The 19529-nt window shown below is 30.1% G+C and overlaps 2 protein-coding genes across 2 annotated transcripts; both read left to right on the forward strand.

The window, feature by feature from the left end:
• The first annotated feature begins 298 nt into the window (after positions 1–298).
• On the forward strand, positions 299–5991 carry LOC109805098 (TPX2 (targeting protein for Xklp2) protein family). Its single transcript, XM_029272690.2, has 10 exons — positions 299–689; positions 877–985; positions 1656–2555; positions 2781–2972; positions 3110–3150; positions 3226–3312; positions 3387–3483; positions 3591–3662; positions 4770–4880; positions 5146–5991. The coding sequence occupies exons 2-10, from the start codon at positions 944–946 to the stop codon at positions 5626–5628; spliced, it is 2025 nt and encodes a 674-aa protein (XP_029128523.2). The 5' UTR covers positions 299–689; positions 877–943; the 3' UTR covers positions 5629–5991.
• Positions 5992–13470: 7479 nt separating this feature from the next.
• On the forward strand, positions 13471–17538 carry LOC109805078 (Tetrapyrrole (Corrin/Porphyrin) Methylase). Its single transcript, XM_020367029.3, has 7 exons — positions 13471–13631; positions 14180–14652; positions 14744–14868; positions 14975–15204; positions 15694–15733; positions 15916–16007; positions 16999–17538. The coding sequence occupies exons 2-7, from the start codon at positions 14503–14505 to the stop codon at positions 17184–17186; spliced, it is 825 nt and encodes a 274-aa protein (XP_020222618.1). The 5' UTR covers positions 13471–13631; positions 14180–14502; the 3' UTR covers positions 17187–17538.
• The last annotated feature ends 1991 nt before the right edge of the window (positions 17539–19529 follow it).

Here is a 19529-nt window from a genome sequence, read left to right on the forward strand (position 1 = left end):
AGATTTTTAAAAATATCACACTAATACTCTTTAACCATTACAATAACACCTTAATTGATCCAAGAACGTTACATATTGTTCCCTAATTACTATAAACATTAAAAAAAGAGAGTAAGAAATTATGGACAATCTCATCAAAATTTAGAAGAAAAAAAATACTAGTATAATTTACTGTTTGTTATAACTTCAGTACTATAGTTTATAAAAATTATATAAATACAAGTATAAAAAAAACATAAGATAGTTCATCTAAGCATTATTTAATATTTGGGTGAGATCGGGTCAACATTAGCACCGAAGTCTACACGTGCTTCTCTCTTTCTCCATTCTACCTTCTTGAGCAGTGAAGAGAGTTTGCATGAATTATGAATCATTAACACACACACGCACCCTTGGAGCCTAACGGTGCGTTAACTATCCGTTAGAGGGAGCATTGTCATGAGCGTGGTACACAGCTTCTAAACCGTGTCTGAGCCAAAGAAGACAAAATAAGACAACCTGCACATGATTATTTTATGGCTTATATTGCCTCCTTTTTCTGAAATCTGAGTTAGAGTACACTTTTCAAGTGACATCCTCAACTCCATTGTGAAAAACCAAAGTACCAAACTACTTGGGAGCCAAACTTAGGATCTGACTTAAAGCCAACTTGGAAGCATTATTGGGTTCTGTGGTGTCGTGTTTGTTGGGTATTCCCACTCTTACTGTGCCTAACTCATTTGCTTCTCACTTTTTCTCAAATGGGTTTCTGTTTTTGTGTGAATTTTAGGTGGACTTTGATGTCTAGTAGTATGGATTTCTATGCTTGTCTTTCTCTGATTGTTTGGATATGCGGGGTCTTTCAATATTGAAGGCTTCTTATTGGTTTTCTTTTAGGGTAAGAATGATGATTTGGCCCTGTTGGTGATTCTGCTTCTGGCTGGTGATTTAAAAAGGGAGAATTATGGCTGGGGAGTTTGAAGAGTCATTTAGCATGAACTTTCAGGTTATTGTCTTTTTATCCACTTGTTGATTTTAGCATGGATCTATTGTTTTCAGTTCCAGTAACAATCCTTCTTACTCCTGTTTTGCTTAGTTTAGTTCGTGATTGCCGTTTTCATAACCCCATTTCAATTCATTGATAGAAGAGTAGAAAGTATATTTTATGTTTCTGTAATTTTCATTTAACATAGGTTGGTTCTGTGTGAGATGTTCTCGTGGTCAATAGTAGCTAGTGATGAGTGACAATAATTTGCTAGAAGAGTAATTTTCTTCATTTGTTGTTACTTACTGCTTAGTCAAACATATAATATAATGGTCTTGATCTGAATTACTGCTTCGAAAATTAGTTGAACAAATAGAACATAATGGACAGTGTAGTTTTACTACTATATTGATTCATTCCCATAAGGGTTGTTCTAATTTGCTTGGATTTTGTTCAGTACTGATTTATGATTTGTATCTTACGGAAACGCATTCATCTTTGTGATTTATTATACCACAAAAAATGCTAACTTTTCATGTAACCCCCCAAAAAAAAAAAAATCGCCGAAAGAGGAACTGAATATTATGAGTATTCACTTGATTGAATACCGTTAATATTAATGTTAAAAAGATGAAACACTGTTGATTTTTAACTCTGACTACTGTTGCTTTGATTCTCGCCAAAAATGCAGGCAGATTCTATACACTCTGGTTCTATCTCATTTGGGAGATTTGAGAATGAACCTTTATCTTGGGAAAGAAGGTCCTCTTTCTCTCACAATAGGTACTTGGAGGAGGTTGAGAAATATTCAAAACCAGGTTCAGTTATTGAGAAGAAAGCATACTTTGAAGCACATTTCAAGAAGAAGGGCATTTTTGGTATTATTCCATCTACGGGTCTTGATGGATCGTCAGATAGAGCAACCAGTGAAAATGATGGCTCGGAGAGAATTGGAAAGCAAGAGGATTTTGAATCAAATGATGGCCATTATGTTCAATATGATGAAATATTGCAGAAGGATTTTGAGTCAAATGATGGCCATTATGTTCAATATGATGAAATATTGCAGAAGGATTTTGAGTCAAATGATGGCCATTATGTTCAATATGATGAAATGTCCCGTAAGGATTTTGAGCTAGATGAAGGTGGCCATTATATTGAAATGGATCAAAGATTTCAAGAGGATTTTGTGCCAATTGAAGATGATAATTATGTTCAATTTGCTGACATTCCTTCTGATTCAAATTATCATGGAGAATGTGGTATGGATGAATGTGAAAGAGAAGAGACCATCACAGAATATCCTATGGTTTCATTTTCAAGTCTGCAGATGGAATCTGCTGCGAACAATTCTAATGATATGGAGGTCGCCAGTAAGAAAAGTATTACATTGGATGAAGCTCATCAATCTGAAAATGAAACAAGTAATATACTCTCAGCTAATGACAAGGTGATTATGGATGTGAAGAATAATGATGATGTTACTGTAAATACCAATGAATCATCAATAAACATGGGTGTGACTGTGAGTGAACCAGCAAGGGATTTTGAGGAAACAATTTTGCATGATCCAGCAAGTCCTTCTCCCAAGGTATGCAAGCTTATGCGTTAAATTTTTCTTTTTTTTTTTTTTGCCTGTGGAAAGATCTAACATATAGAATGGCTTATAGTGAAAGCACTATTAATGCTTTAGTTTTATATTTGCTTTGAACCAGAGCCTGGTTTCCCTGTATTGTCACACTGTTTATATTGTTCAACTATATAAGCTTGCTTGTTATATTCTTTGGTGACATAAGGGTGCTTGATTGATGCATAGGAAACAAAGCTCAAGCCTCAACGGAATTATGAAGTCAATAATGTTCAAGTTCGGAAAAGCACATCTTCTAGATCAGCCAAGGATCCTGCTAGGATTCCTAGTAGAGAGAGTCCAAGGAGGACAAATTTGGAAAAGAATTTATCAAAACTTGCAACGCCGACTGCTTGTTCTGCTAGCAAAACCATCAAAGAAGTAAGAATTTGGAAGAACGGAAGGATAGTTAATCTTAATTTTGCATTTTTTTTTGCGTATGATTATTCTTCTATATGAATGGCTTGTTTGTGAATTGTCAGCTATATCACCCTTAATTTTTTGACCTCCATGTGCAGGTTTCTAAAAGTTCAGAGAAACTAGTTCGTGAAAGCAAAAGGTATTTGTTGTTTCTCAGCTGGAATTGTTATATGCTTCACATTCACGTACTCAAATGTGCATTTTAATTTGATAGTGAAAATGTATCAAGAGTAAGAAAGGGTGCAGAATCCCAACCTTCTGCTTTAAAAACAGCTTCCAAAGGAATTCAAGAAGCAGAGAGGTTTGTAGACATATGTAAGGACTAATCTTTCGTTTTCCTTCACCCTGATCTGAGACTAACATAATGTTCTATAGGATGAACCAAGCTATCAATTCTACAAAGTCCAATGTTAAGCCTAGGGTTGCAGCTTTCAACTTTAAATGTAATGAGCGTGCAGAAAGGAGGAAAGAGGCATGTAAAATGCTATCGTTTTAGAACCTTATCTGCTTATTAAAACATGTATATAGATTTTAGAATTGTATGATTATTGATTTGTTTTCATGATCTTGTCGACTCAGTTCTACATGAAATTGGAAGAAAAAATGCATGCAAAGGAAGCAGTGATGAATCAAATGCAAGCAATATCACAGGTAAGTCATCCAATAATAGCTTCTGGTTTTATGAGCTGGCAAGCATATCATAATCAGGTGGCTGGCTCTTGATATGAATGCATGAAATGCAATTTTCAAACCAATGGAACTTGGAACGAAATTGCATAGGTTTCAAATGAGTTTCTGTTTATGCTTCTATGTCTATGGTGCTAGAGAAGCCAAACACACATTGATGTGGTTGAATAGGACAAGATTTGATTGTTGCATGAAAAACAATTTAGGGCTTGTTTGAGTAAACTTATCCAAAAGCACTTCTAGGAGAGAAAATAGGAAGGAAAAATGAAATAATTTTTTCTATAAGTTAAAATGAACTTATGATTAAGTTAATTTGTTAAAGTTTTTTCTATTAGTTTTTCTAAAATCTCATTTTTAACTTACGCACAAATTAGTTTTAATTTATGTAGAAAATTATTTTGATTTTTTTTCATATTTTTTTGTCCTAGAAGTGTTCTGGAAAAGTTTATCCAAAGAAACCTTCATTTGTAGTTTATATATCTATATTGTGTGCGCCACTTAATCTCATTGAGATACTGTTACATGAAGTTTAATCCACATTTGATATGTATGTGGAATCTGTTAGATTCTAAATTTCTAATTGAAGGTTCTAATATGCTTGTTACAAATGCGGTTGCTGCTTGCTAACATGTGTCTTTTATTTTAATTGACTATTAACTATTACTTTTGCTATTTCAATAGGTTTCTTTACTTTATTGCTTCCCTAAAGTCTCTCAAAAATTTTGTTCTACCGTTGCCCTCAAACTTTGTCAAACTCGACCAAATAAATTATCTAGGACCTGTTTGTTATCAATTACCCTTGTTTGTAAGATCTAAAAGAGTTAATATGAATTACTGGGACTAATAAATTCAGGCATATTCTGGAAACGAAAAAATAATATGTGAGTACAGAAAAGTGAAAAAATAATATGTGTGTGTGGCCAACAAAGCAGAATGAGGAAACAAAATATGCGTAGAAGGATTCTGATATAGTTTGAAGTTAACAAGTACGTGCAGTGTAGCTGACTCCACTTACTTGCATTTCTTTTGGAGCTTGAAGAAACTTATTACATTCAACTTTTGTTCTTGTAGGAAAAGACAGAAGCTGATATTAAAAAATTCCGGAAGAGCCTCAACTTTAAAGCAACACCAATGCCTTCATTTTATCACACAACTTCCCCTTCACAACCACATGGGAATAAGGTACTTACTTTCCGAGTTTTCAGTTAGTTTTTTGCTCGTGAACTAGAGCATGTGATTCTTTGCAATTGAGCTGTGTTTGTTGTATCTTACCTAGCTTCCTACTTAATGGGACCTTCTTGTTGATTAAATATTTACTGGCCTAGTTTTCTTTAAGAATTTAGATGAGCAATGAATCAAAGACTCAAAATGCTGCATTCATTTTTCTTTTTGTTCTTTCTCTATTTGACTACAACCACTTGATGTTTGCAAATTCTCCCTTCTCAAGTCTCAACCTCAGGCTGTGTCAAATAACACCAGAAGTAAGAAAGAACAGAATAAACCAAAATGTCCAGGGAGTGAAGCAGATGCAGCACTACCTTTGAAATCAAAGGTGGGAAATGATCTAGACACTGATGAATCTTTAACAGCAAGGGAACCACATGGTATCTCAATCGAAGAGTGCACCAAAACGAAAGCATCTGAAGCTAGTTTGACTTCTCCTGCTCCATCAACCAACCATAGCCGCCTTGCTGATTCTATGACAAGTAATCATACTTCTGGAAAGAAAGAAGGAGCAAAGGTTTCTTCACAAAAACATAGGGTATCAGTATCAGATAGTTGCAAAGGAGCAAAACAACAAAACAATGGAAGAAATAAAAATGGTGAAACCACAAGACATAGAAATGATATAACGAGGAAAGGTGTGGGAAATGTTGGTTTGAAAAGCAGTTCTAAAAGTGGTAATCTTGCTGTACGTGTTGCCTCCTGAAGAATTTATTACCACTTCACTTTATAACTTGAGGAAGGTTCACCACCATACATATATTGCACATTGCACATTGAGGTAGTAGCATTTCTTTTATTCACAATATTGAATATTCAATTGATGGCATAGTTGAGACAAGTTATAGTACAACATGATCCATGTTACTACAAAGTTTGGTAGAAGTTATGCATGATACAAATATTGGAAGTTAGTAATGAGCATGTTTTTACTATGGACTTGTTGGATCTTCTGGGCACCCCTCCATATGGAAGTTTGTTCATTTGCTTATCAGAAAAGAAATGAATTTTATGGAATTTTTTATTTGTAAATAATTTATCTTTGAATTTATCATTATCTTCTTTCTAATTCCGGCGTACTATAGTAGATTTATCTTCTTTCTACTTCGTGTCTTTATAGCATAAGCTTACAAATTTCAGTTGTTATATATTTTATCCCTTATTTGAACATTTCATGATGACGTCGTTTCTTTGTTGATTTTCTAGGCAAAGTAATAAAGGGATTATATGAAATTAGAACATCAATCAAATATACTAAACCAAACTTCTATATGGAGTCTCATATATGCCATCTTGTTGAGACGACCTATGTCTATATAATATTCTAAAAGGAAACTTTACATTTTTTTTATAGATGTTATTAGTATTTTTCTCTAATCAAAATTGAAAATTAACCTCACTAATATCATGAATATAAATTAATAAGATTATATTAAATGTAAGTATATATAATCGAAGTAAATCTCTAATTCTGATTAAAGAATAAACACTAACCACGTCCAAAAAATTATATTTAAGTTTTGTTTCATATAAAATATTAAATTCAAAACAAACATTAATTAGTAAGGATGACAAATGAATGGATCAAATAAGTTTTTAGGTGGATCATAATGGATTCAATAAAAATAATATATTAAAAAATTTAATTATAAACCTAATCCATCCAGTCTATTTAAAGCAAAAAAAAATCATTTATCCATTCATTAACAATTTTTTTTATAAATGAATATTCAATCCATTCATAAAAGTAATATTTTAAAAATTAAATAATTTTTATTTTCTCTCCTTTTTCTTTATAAGTCATTACATTCTTAATTATATAATCTTCTAAAATTTACAAAACTGTTTTATTATATCAAAATAACCTTTTAATTTTCAATTTAATAAACATTCCATATGTAATCCAATAAATTTTGAAAAAATAATAAATGAATTACTAATTATTTATAAAAGTAAATGGATAAATTAGATTGGATCCATTATTTATTTTTATTGTAATGGATAAATTGAATGAATTTACTTGTAGATGAATTAAATGGATGATAGATAAATAAATTCATTTGCCACTCCTATTAATTAATTAATTTGTCATTCCTATTAATTAGTTAATTTGGATACGGAGAACTCATTTTTTAGAGGTTCTACATTTACCTAATTAACTCTTCAAAGTAATCAAACTCGAACCATTTTCATTATTTTTATTTGCAAATTGAAAATCTGATTTAAGTATGTTTAAATGCATCAACCAAACTGCACATCTCATGTTCGGTGATGTCTCACTTTCCAAACAGAAAGCATATGGCTAAAGTTTGTCTTTAAAAGCCACCAAAAAAGTTGTTATTAGAGATAATATCGTCTTATGTGTACCAAATAATTCCTTTTAGTGGTCCCTCTAAGGTAGTAGACCTTCACTTTCTTTTTTTTCAGTAATAAAGTCGTAGATATCATCATGAAGTAATTAGTAGTATAAATGACTCCCAAATGAATATTTAATATAAGCTATCAAATGCAAAAATATGTGAAATAAGGTTTGTTATACGACCTCATATTTGTACTAATAAAAAATATAATAACACAATTGATATAGAAGTCTCGAGCAACGACGAAATGCAATAGCTTTTAAATGAGAAGAGATGCAATAGTTTGCGAGATTCTTGACCAGCACTTGAATATATGAAATGAAATAAAAAGGCTTAAATATGTTTTTGATCCCTTAAATTTAGAGTAAATCTATTTTTGGTCCTTTAAATTTAAAATCGTTGTTTTTAGTCCTTGTAATTTCAAAAAATCTTATTTCAGTCCTTATATTCAAATTTTGTTAAGAAACTTATCAAACATTATTGCATAAAATATACCTATTCATGTCCCTATTAGTAAAAATATCACATTAAATCCGGTTAATATTGCATAACTGTCTTAATTAGTCATTTTCAAATATGTTATTGATGACTTAAGGAACTAAAACAAGATTTTTAAAAATTACAAGGACTAAACAACAGTTTTAAATTTGAGAGACCAAAAATAAATTTATCTTAAATTTGAGGGACTAAAAACATATTTAAGCCAATACAAAACTACAATAGAGCACGACAGGGAAATTGCACTTCTCACAAGGACTCATGGGAACTTGAATACATCTATACAGAAAACTTGAAACGATCACATCAATATATATATATATGAAGAGGGAAGTTGTTAAAATTGAGATTTTATCTGAGATTGGAAAGGAAGTAAAAATTCGTAACTCGAGAATCGTAATTTAGACAGTAAGATCCTACACTTCTATTTAAAATACTTATAATATATATAAATAAAAAATAAAATAAAGAAAGAAATAATCAATTAAACATAATATTAAACAAATTTAAATTAAAAGTTCATAATCAGAATTAATAATATACATATAAAAATAAAAACATAACTTAATTTATATATTAAATATTTTCAATAATAAAAATTTATAGTAGTTAAACAAAATAAAAAAATTAAAAAAAAACAAAATATTTAAGGTCTTATATTAAATTTATTATTACTTAAAATATTATCTGAATTATAATAATAATTAATAATAAAGAGAAGTTACTTTCTAAAAAATAATAGTGAAATAAAAATCCCTTAACCAAATCAAAGGCTAATGATATATACACTTCCATTTTTTTTATAAGTGCACCTCCTTTAATTTTTTTTTTTAATTCTAAAATATTTATAATTTTTTATTCTTTAAATTTTTAATTTTACATCTCTAACTTTTAATTTACTATTTTTTCTTTTCATACACCTCCTTCCTTCTTTTTTTTAGTTTTCACATGCACCATCTTGTCTTCCTCTAATTTCTCACCTATTTTAGTAAGTAGTTTTAGTTTTCTCGATTTGTATATTACTCTCTTATTTTCTCACTTCTTTCACTTTTGCACATACACCCAAATCATAAAACTAGTAGACGACAATATTGTAGGTACGTATAGTTTTCTTGACAATTTCTATCAAATTAGACACACATTTTTTCTTATAACACTTCTTTTTCTTTCACCCCTCCAAAAACCTTAACATTAAGTTTAGTGTTATAAAAAAAATATTTTCACTATTCTAGAGTACTATGCGGATAGTGAAATTAGTGAGAAAACTGAAAGAGGAAGGGTAAAAGAATAATGTAAAACTATAAGAATTAAAATTACTTACCAAAATAGGTAGAGGTGAAGAAAAATTAAGGAGGTACATGTAAAAATAAGGAAAAGAGGTATGTAAAAAAATGTTAAATTAAATGTTAGGAGTGTAAAATTAAAAAAATTAAAAAAAATTAAAAATTAAGAACATTTTAAGAATTTAATTATTTTTTTTTACAAAAAGGGGGTGTACTTATAAAAAAAGAGGTGTGTATATCATGATCCCAAATCAAAAGATAAAATAAAACTTGGCCCATTTAAAACTTGGCCCATTTTGCCCAACTTTTCCAACCCTAATTATTTTTCCTGCAACCCCTTCGTGAGACTCAAACCCACCGTTGCCTTCCCTCTTAGAAGAAGACAAATTTGTAGATGCCGGAGAAGACAGCCGCCGTCAAAGACGACAGATCGACGGACATCCACTAGAGAAGATAGATCGACGGAGATTTTTCAGAGAAGAAGACAGATCGGCGGAGATCTGCCGAAAAAAGAAGAGAAGATTCGTCGCCCACCCGCGATCGCGCTGCCACGCTCCGAAGCTTTCTTGGCCGCTCCGACCGCACCTTTAAAGCGCTCCGCAACAAACTTTTTCAACATCGTTGCAAATCGGCGATTATACATTTTTGCAAGAAAAATCGAGATTTTGCTACGATCCTACCACCCAGCTCTCCGATTTAGCACGGAATCCATTCCTTGGACGTAGAATCGTGGGATTTCACGAGTTAAATCACGATTTTAATAACACTAGAGGGATCTATTTACTTTAGGAGTAAGTCTAAGTAGACTTACTCTGTTCAATAGCTCATGTTGTATATCAAATTTTAATGATCCAACCATTGAATTTAAAGTTCTTAATGCATAAATCAAATCTGCAAATTTTTAAAAAATTTGAAAACCATTTAATATTTTATTTTATTAATTCAAAATAATATATAAAATAATTTTATAATTATCCGTTAATTTGAATTAATGAAATGATTTTCAAATTTTTAAAAATTTGCAGATTTGATCTATGCATTAAGAACTTTAAATTCAATTGTTAAATCATTAAAATTTGATGTAAAATATTAGTTATTGAACGGAGTAAATCTAGGTAGACTTACTCCTAGAATAAGTGGATCTATATATATATATATATATATATATATATATATATATATATATATATATATATATATATATATATATATATATATATATATATATATATATATATATATATATATGAAGAGTGATCAACTTACTTCAAGAATAAGTTGAATTAAAAATTCTTAATATATAGTTTAAGTTTGTAAAATTTTAAAAAATTATTTGATACTTCGTTCTTTAATTCAAATTGACAAATAATTATAAAAATATTTTTTACATTAATTTGAATTAATGAAATAAAATATTAAATAATTTTTAATTTTTTTTTAATTTTAAAGGCTTTATACATTAAGAACTTTAATTCAAAACGATTAAATCGTTTAAATTTGATGTAGAACATGAATTGTTGAAGAAAATAAATCCAAAAAAAAACTTACTATTACAGTAACTGAATCATTCATCTCTACGTATATTACAATATTCATACTTTCGAAATCACTAACTTATTATTATATATGAATGGTCTGAAGATTCTTTGTTGTAGCAGTCGTGGAAGTAATTGTTTATTTTCTTGTTGTAGATTTCTTCAAATTTCATGGGTAACGTAAATTTGTCTTTGTAACAGATTCCATGCAGTCTATTCTTTTGGTAGATTCTCTATGGTATTGAAACTATAATTTTTGGCTTCTTTTGTCTCTTTATTGGACTGTCTCGTTGCATGTATTTCTTTACAAATATGAACTAATTGTCTTTAGCCTTTTAAAGGGTATTACATTTTTATATAACAATTCTATCTATCAGAAACTCAATATTTAATTAAAAATAATATAGAATTTAAGTAATTTTTTATTATAATATTGACAGAAATATTTATTGACTTCATCATAAACTCGTTTATCTCGAGACCTGAATTATATTAAAGTTATCACTCTCTAAAACATTGCAATTTAAAAATCAACTACAACACTAGTCAGACAAAAAACGTTAATAGAAGAAAAAGGAAACATGATTTTTTTTAATGATAGGATTAATAATTTATAATCCGAGTGAAAATCTCAATTAAGAGAATGCATTTCATTAAGAGTATAATAAATTTTCCATCTGGCCAAGAAAGAACATTCCTGTTGGCCTGTGATTTCATGAAACAAACCTAAATAAAGTTCTTACATGATTCACATTATTATCCTTTACTAGAAAGTCCTTTTCTAATGTGATGGCGCTATGAAATAGTTCGTTGTATGGTTTTAACAAGAGAGAGAGAGAGAATGTCATATTATTTATTTTTAGATTAATTAATTACTCAAAATAAATTATTTAAAATTTTACATATATCAATTAAGGAACCAATAAGGTGTGTTATGAAATAAGTATATGACCAAAGGTGTGATTTCTAGTTGGTGTGTATGAAAAAATATTGATTAAGATAGATCAACTCTTTAAATAAATCTTAGTGCTTTGAGATATTAGTCTTCAAATTTTTGACTAAAGAATACCTTAATTTTAAAAAAATATATATTAATTATGAAGATTATTAACTTAAACATAAAAGTTGACGAAATAGTAAATATTAGACTTTTGATGTAAATGACTTATGAGTTGTGCTCGATGCATAATAAGGGAACTTTGCTCTCATCTAACTAGAGAAATAATTGCCCCATTTGACGGTTTGATGTGCACAATTGTCAAATAAACATATGGTAATTTGATACACACTTAGTTACAATAATAATAAAAAATTATAGGATAAATGCTTTAAGTTATATGAATTTTTTAATCTTGTATATTATTTGATGATAATAGATAACACAAATAAAATAAAAATTATTATATTATCTTTCTTAACATTACTTATTTTAATTTGATGTTAGTAATAATAATGATAAGTATAATAATAATAATAATAAAGACGGTAAAGTCGATGATCATTAACGATAATGAAAATGGAGAGAGACAATAAAAAAGATATATAATTATTAAATGAGTAATTTTTTTAGTGCTTTGTACTTAAGATATCTTATAATATATTAAATAATAAAAAATTAAGTTTTTTTTTAATATCTCCTCTCTCATAATATATATTTTTTAAATTGAATAAAGAAGAATTATATTTATATTATCTAATACTTTGATTTAACGGATCGGTAATCAAGCAGAGAACAGTTTCATCTCAACTTATTTTCTCTATGGCATATGCTGCATGCATGAAGTTGAAATTATGGACATGAACTTGGGCTTCTGTCCAAGTATAACACATTCTAAGATATTTCTCAACTAAATTATATGTTGAGAACATATCATATCATATATCCCTTTGTGACGAGGTTTAAAGTTTTCCTTCTACCATTCATAAAAAAATCTACATATTTAAAGTTAAGAGCATGCAACTTAACTAATTGATCAAAATATTCATGAATATCTAGATATATTCATAAAATTTGTTTATATTTACTTAATAGATGTTGTGCAAATATATGGCGGCTACAAAATAAATTTTGGGTGAGTAATAGGAGTATTTGTGTCCTCCCATCCATATGTCATCCTTAATCTTTGTCTTACTTTTCTAGCTTAAAATGTACTTTATAGTTAAAGTTCAAAATAAGTTGTTTGGTTATTTTAGCTTAAAAATTTCTTTAGAACTAAATGCTTTTTTTCCACCACATGTTTGTCAAGATATGAAAGAGAGAAAGATTAAGATTTTAAACTTATTTTTAAAAGATTCTTCAATTAAAATTTTTATTTACAAGTTATCGTTTTGATCTCCCGCAATTTTTTAATAAAAAAAATTATTTACGATTTTTTTTCTCCAAATGTATTTGACTACCTAACTTCTCCGTTTAAGAAGAGAAACTAAGATGGTCAAACACTACCCAATTTGAGAAACCAAACTACAATTTTCATAATAGTATCCTTTTAGGCTTTTACATTAATATAATCATATTATATTTTTGTTTAATCACACACAATTAAAATTATGTTAACTTGTGAACTCATTCCACCTCATCATTATTTCAGATGAATAATAAAATAATTATTTATTTGCCAATTTGTTAGAAAAGAATTTCAAAATTGGTCCATAAACAGAAAACAAAGAGCCCATCCCAAGAGAGACAAATTCCAGCAATTATATGCCTTTCCCACTCCAAAGCCAATCAAAACACACACAAGAAGAGAACCCCGTTTACACCTCTGTCTTTTTCTTTGTACCTTTTTAATTTTTTATTTATTTTTTATATTTTGAAAATTAATTTTTAAAATATAAAAAATAACTTGGGTTGGGCCTGAGGTCCAGAAAGTGAAACCCGACCCAATGTATATAAAGAAAATTACTGAATTTATCTAAGACTCTTGTCCTCCTTGTTCAAATCGAAACTGAAAGACCCCATATCGTGACCGCCGCCGCCGCCGCCGCCGTGCGCTCCGGTCGCCATCTCCATTCGCCGTCTTGCTCTCATCTTTGGTAATTGTTCATTTCTTATCTTACTTCTCATTCTCGCTGAATCCGTTAGTGTTTTTTTTTTCTCTCTCTTCAATTTCTATTATTACATTACTCCATTTCACTCTACTTTTCATCATAGTTATGCTCGTGTTCTATGGTTCCGTGCTATGTTCTGTCAGTGTTATGCATGACACGAGTGTCTTTGGGTGTGAAATGAAGAAAAAAAAAAGTTATGCCTTAGAAGAATCATTGTTGCTTCATTTTGTTGCTACTCACTTATGACTGAAATTTATGTGGTGAATTAGATGTCATGGTATTAATAAATTGGGGAAAGAATCATTGTTGAGTGAACTAGTTGGTGTGGTTCATTTATTAGTTTGAGTTAAATTTTTTCTTTTATCTTATAGTAGTTAACTAGTTATGTTTTCATCATACATCACTAGTTTTCTTGTCATTCTTTATAACACGTGTTATTCTCTAGTGACATAAGTTTTGTCGTAGTTGGAGATATCAAGAGTGAGTCTTATATTATATTTGTGTTAACCTCTGCAATTTATCTTTTTGTTCAGGTGAAGTTTGGAGAGCTTACTGGAATTTCTTCAGAACTTGTTGTGTGGATGAAAGAAAAGTGACGATGGTTGATGCATGAACTTAAGGGCCTTGAGGTCTGTTCCCACTGTATTTACAGTCTAAATCCAAATGTGTTTGAAAGCTGAGTATAGCACAGTGGCAGTGAGCATGTTAGGGTGATACATGTGGAGTTGAGTGCGAGGGTTCAAGTGAATAGAAAAGAAAAATTAAGTTGGGGAAGGAGGGAAAGAATTAATTAGAGAGGAAGGGGTGTGGTTTTTCTGATTTCCGAAGCAAAAATATCAACGAGTGAAGAAGAAAAATGCTCTACATAATTGGTTTAGGGTTAGGTGATGAGCAAGATATCACTCTCAAAGGTTTGGAAGCTGTGAAGAAGTGCAACAAGGTTTACATGGAAGCCTACACTTCCCTCTTATCCTTTGGTCTCTCCACTGATGGCCTATCCAACCTGGTACAATCTATCTACATTTCCTTTTCTTTCCTATGATTGTGTCCCTATACTTCAATTTTCACCTTTTTCATCTCTTTTTTATAATTATTAGGAAAAACTATATGGTAAACCCATTATTCTTGCCGACAGAGAAATGGTAGAAGAAAAGGCCCATGAAATTCTTTCTGAAGCTCATGATGCCCATGTTGCTTTCCTTGTTGTTGGGGACCCTTTTGGGTATGCTATGCCCCTACTTCCTTGCTTTTCTCTATCTAACATTTACATTGCTTTGCTCAAACGCTCTTTCATAATATTAGCAGATTGATTTTATGATTTTTCCCAGGGCTACTACTCACACTGACCTTGTTGTTCGGGCAAAGAAGATGGCAATTGATGTTAAAATTGTACACAATGCATCTGTGATGAATGCTATCGGAATTTGTGGTCTACAGCTTTACCGTTATGGGGAGACTGTTTCTATACCATTCTTTACAGAGACATGGAGACCTGATAGCTTCTATGAGAAGATTCAAAGAAACCGAATGATGGGACTGCACACACTTTGCTTGTTAGGTTAATATCTGTAATTTGTGCTTTAAACTACTGCTTGTGTTAGAATTTTTTGTGCACATATATTTAAAATATAAATCTAACTAGGTCTTTGCATATATTGAACCTGGTGTATTGATGTATTATCATGCTGGAATCCATTAGTCTGATGCAGCAGGTACTATAATGAAATAGTGTGATTATGTTATATGTGCTTATTCCTACATTTGCTGATCAGTTAACTCAACTTGTTTACTACACTTATTACCTTCTACTTCGTGTAATGGAATACCAAAGCCTAGAGTATCATGTAATTTCTAAAACATAGCCATTTTTTTATATATATATTTTGTTATTTTATTCAAATAAATATTAAATGATTGTACCATCTTAAGTTGATGACAACATTGGAGGAAAACTTTCTTCTTTGACTAGTGTGCTAAAGGTTCTACCTTTTTTTTTTTTTTTTTTCGTGAGAAATCTTACATGACTTCCAATTTGGTACGGTTACAGATATTCGGGTGAAGGAGCCCACACTAGAATCTTTGTGCAGGTTGGTTTTCTATGTGGTCCTTTTTTTCTTCTACTATTGTTTTATAAGTAAATCAGCAAGTATGGGCTGCTGAAGTTCTCTGGCAATCAATGTTCTGACTGGTATCATGGCATTCAGCGAATTGTTCTAGTTATATGTTTTTCTTTGTATCTGCTTTATTTTCTTTTATTTGGTCATTTCAGAGGAAGAAAAACGTATGAACCACCCAGATATATGACAATCAACACGGCCATTGAGCAGCTCTTGGAGATTGTGGAAGCACGTGAAGAATCTGGTAAGTTGCTTGAGCATTTACGTCACTCTAGTTTAGGCATAAATTTCAAGTGTTAATTATTTGCTTCTTGATTGTATTATTGTAATAATTTCAAATATATAAACCTTTAAAATTTGATCTAGATAGTACTTGTTTTCTGGAAACATATAAGCTTATTTTGTGCTTTTTTAAAATACTATGCTATCAAACAGTGAAAGTTCCTCCACTGGAAAGCAACAAGAAAAATGATGTGCTTTCCTTTTTTGTTAAAGTTTCACTGCCAGTATTTTTTTTTCTTTTCACTGCCACTAACCAACAATTTATGAATGGTTATCTTTCCGTAATTCATTTGTGCTTTGCAATTTCTAGCTGCTTAATATATAAATTAAATGTACACAGAAGTCATAGAAATTAATAATCTTGGAGATTGTTTCTTTTTTATTGGCACATCTGTTTACCTTCTCTTTTGGCTCTTCTTTTTTGGTCTAGCATATCTTCAGACACACCAGAGATCTGAAGATAGTTTATTGAGTGTTCGAATCCATTCTTATTCCCAAAGACTTGTACAGTTCTTTAAAGTTTCCCAATTTTTGTTTTGTAATCTGCTCTATGGGGCGCTGATTTGTGCAGTTGAATCCCTATAGCCAGTTCTAATCTGCAGAAATTATTGTTAAATGTTTAGCTATTGCTTTAGTTTTACAAAATCGTCAACTATATCCTAATTCGTCCTTTTACTGTAATGTTAGTAATCAATTCTAGATTTTTGGCATGTTAAATTGCTTTGTTTTCAGTGATTGCATGAGCTGTTGTTGTAGATCAGTCATTTCTGTAATTCTGGTGCATGTTTCTTTATCCCGTGTCTTTATTTGTGGATAATAGATGTGTGTACCATAGGCCCTTAGTATTTGCTCATTAGGAGACAATTTTCACTGTGGTAAGAAGAGTTTATATATATGGACTTGCTATACTTTATCTAGTTAAAAGTAGTCATTCCCCCTATTTTTCCTTGCAGCCTATAATAAGGATACAGAATGTGTTGGCCTTGCTCGGCTTGGTAGTGAAGATCAGATGATAGTAGCTGGAACAATGAAGCAGTTGCAGTTGATTGATTTTGGAGCACCTTTGCATTGCCTTGTTATAACAGGCAAGACCCATCCCGTGGAGGAAGAAATGCTGGATTTTTACAGATGCAGGACATAGATATACAACATTTAAGACAGCAGGACCAGTATAATTTAAAAAAAAAAAAAAAAAAAAAAAAAACTTGTTTGTTTCTGTTAAAGGAGCCCTGGTATTTTTGTTCTTTAAAACATTTTGGTTGCTAATCAGGGCTAAAAGTTAACTAAATTAATTGGTGGCGGAAGATTATGGTGTACCGGGTTTTAATTTGGTGAGTGTGCTGAACGAACACATTTTCCTTTTTCTTTTTTGAAATTCAGTTGATTGTTCTAGAGATACCAAAAGATATAGATCTAAATATCCGTTGAAGAACTATGTTTTGAAAAGTTGTGCATGCTGCTTCTAAATGAGGTTCACTTTTGCTGTTGAGCTAGTTATTAGTTCATTATAAGTTAACTAGTTAATTACAAGTACACTTAGGTGCATGTTTGGATAAATTTTTTTTTTTATAAATAATTTTAATTTTTGGAGAAAACAAATAGGGAGGAAAAATTAAAATAATATTTTTTTACAAACTAAATTAGCTTATGTTTAAGATAATTTATAAAAGCTTTCATATTAATTTTTTTTCTAAAAGAATCATTTTTAACTTATATATAAGTTAGAAACTTATTTTTATTTTTTTTTCTTTTAGAAGTGATTATGAATTTATCTAAAAGGTTTCTATTTGTTAAAAGAAAGCTTCGTCGGGAATTTCTTTCACTATTTGTTTAGAGCACACTTTCAAAAATAAAATAAGTTATTTGAAACGGGACGATTGGTAATCTTATCAATATTTACTAATTTTCATATGAATAGAATTCTTTAAACAATATCATTTTAAAAAAGTTTCATGCGTTCTATCGAAAGATTCCAAACACAAGTAATGGCAATGTCACAACTAACTAAGGATTTAGGCTTTTGAAGGATTTGCCTCTTTTAAAGTGAATAAGTGTATTTTAGATAATAAAATATATTCATAATTATTGATTAAAAATTAATAGTTGAGATTTGTAATAAGATTAAATATGTATAATAAAATTTAAAAATAATTATAGTATCCACTATTGATTTTTTTAATTAATTATTATTGCACTTTACTTTTTGAATTGTAATTTTTTCATTTTAGAGGAATCAATTCTCATGACTAAAGACTTAATCGTACCATAATTAGCTTAATTTCTATTAAATATAACATTTCATGGTTCAAATATGTGGATTTGCTTCGAGATAAAATTAAATTGTTAAGGCAATGCCTTCACAATTTATAACATGATTGTATATAAAGAATTAAAAATGTTTAAATAATCAATATGGTGTGAAATAGTTGGTTTTGAGTTTAGGGGTAACAAAGCAAGTTGAAAACGTAGGATCAATTCACTTATCCGGTCAAAAATGTTAGGGTTAGACACTTCAATTCACCAACTTGTCCAAACATGTTTCACCTAACTCGTTAGCCCAATATATTGAAGGTAGGCAAGACCAACCCAAGGATAAGGCTATTAAAGCTCAAACTTTAGGTCCACCAACTAAAGATTACTAGCTATTATGTTTGCTAAAGCAAAAAGAAATGTGGGGTGAGTTTGGTACTTCAACTCACCAACTTGTCCTAACATGTCTTACCTAACCCCCTAACTCAATAGGCTGAAGGTAGACAAGACCAACTCAAGGATAAGACTACAAAAGTTCAAACTTTAGGCTCACCAACTAAATATTATTTGTTATTATGTTTTGTAAAGTAAAAAAATCACATGTATTAGTAAAAAAAATAATATAAAAACTCAACATACGACTCTTTTATTTCAATTATAAAAGTCTCTTTCAATTTTTTCTTTTAGGCTTTCGTCATTGTTGAATCTGAGGATAGGTTGACTCTTCAGGTAACCTGCTTAATTTACATTCAATCTATCTCTAAATTATTAATATTTAATTTATATTTTTATATAAGAATAAAATGAGTGGTGTGTTAAAAATAAATAAATTAGTGCTCTTTTTAGTATTTTCTTATTTCTTTTTTATTTTAAATTATTTTTGTATTATGATGGGCTTGCCAACCTGCCATATCATAATTGTCTATCTTACTCTTTTATTATTTGATCAATCAACTAGTCAACTTACTTTTAAATGGGAAGAGTTATTTTTTTAACTCACTTTTTATCGATATTTTGCCCTACTCTAAACGAGTTGATAACACTTCAGGTCGAGTTGACCCATTGTGTCACACTTAATGTGATTAGGAGTTCAATCCTTGAACTTATATGTATGAAAAAAAATATGTCTTAAGAGGTTGGTCTTTTAAATGGACCTTGGTACCTCAAAATATTAATTCTTGAGTACCAACTAAAGGATACCTTAGTTGATTCAAAAAAATGCTTCAATAAATAT

The sequence above is a fragment of the Cajanus cajan genome, chromosome 3 (genome assembly GCF_000230855.2).
Source record: "Cajanus cajan strain Asha chromosome 3, NIPB_CcT2T_4, whole genome shotgun sequence".
Taxonomy (NCBI): Eukaryota; Viridiplantae; Streptophyta; class Magnoliopsida; order Fabales; family Fabaceae; genus Cajanus; species Cajanus cajan.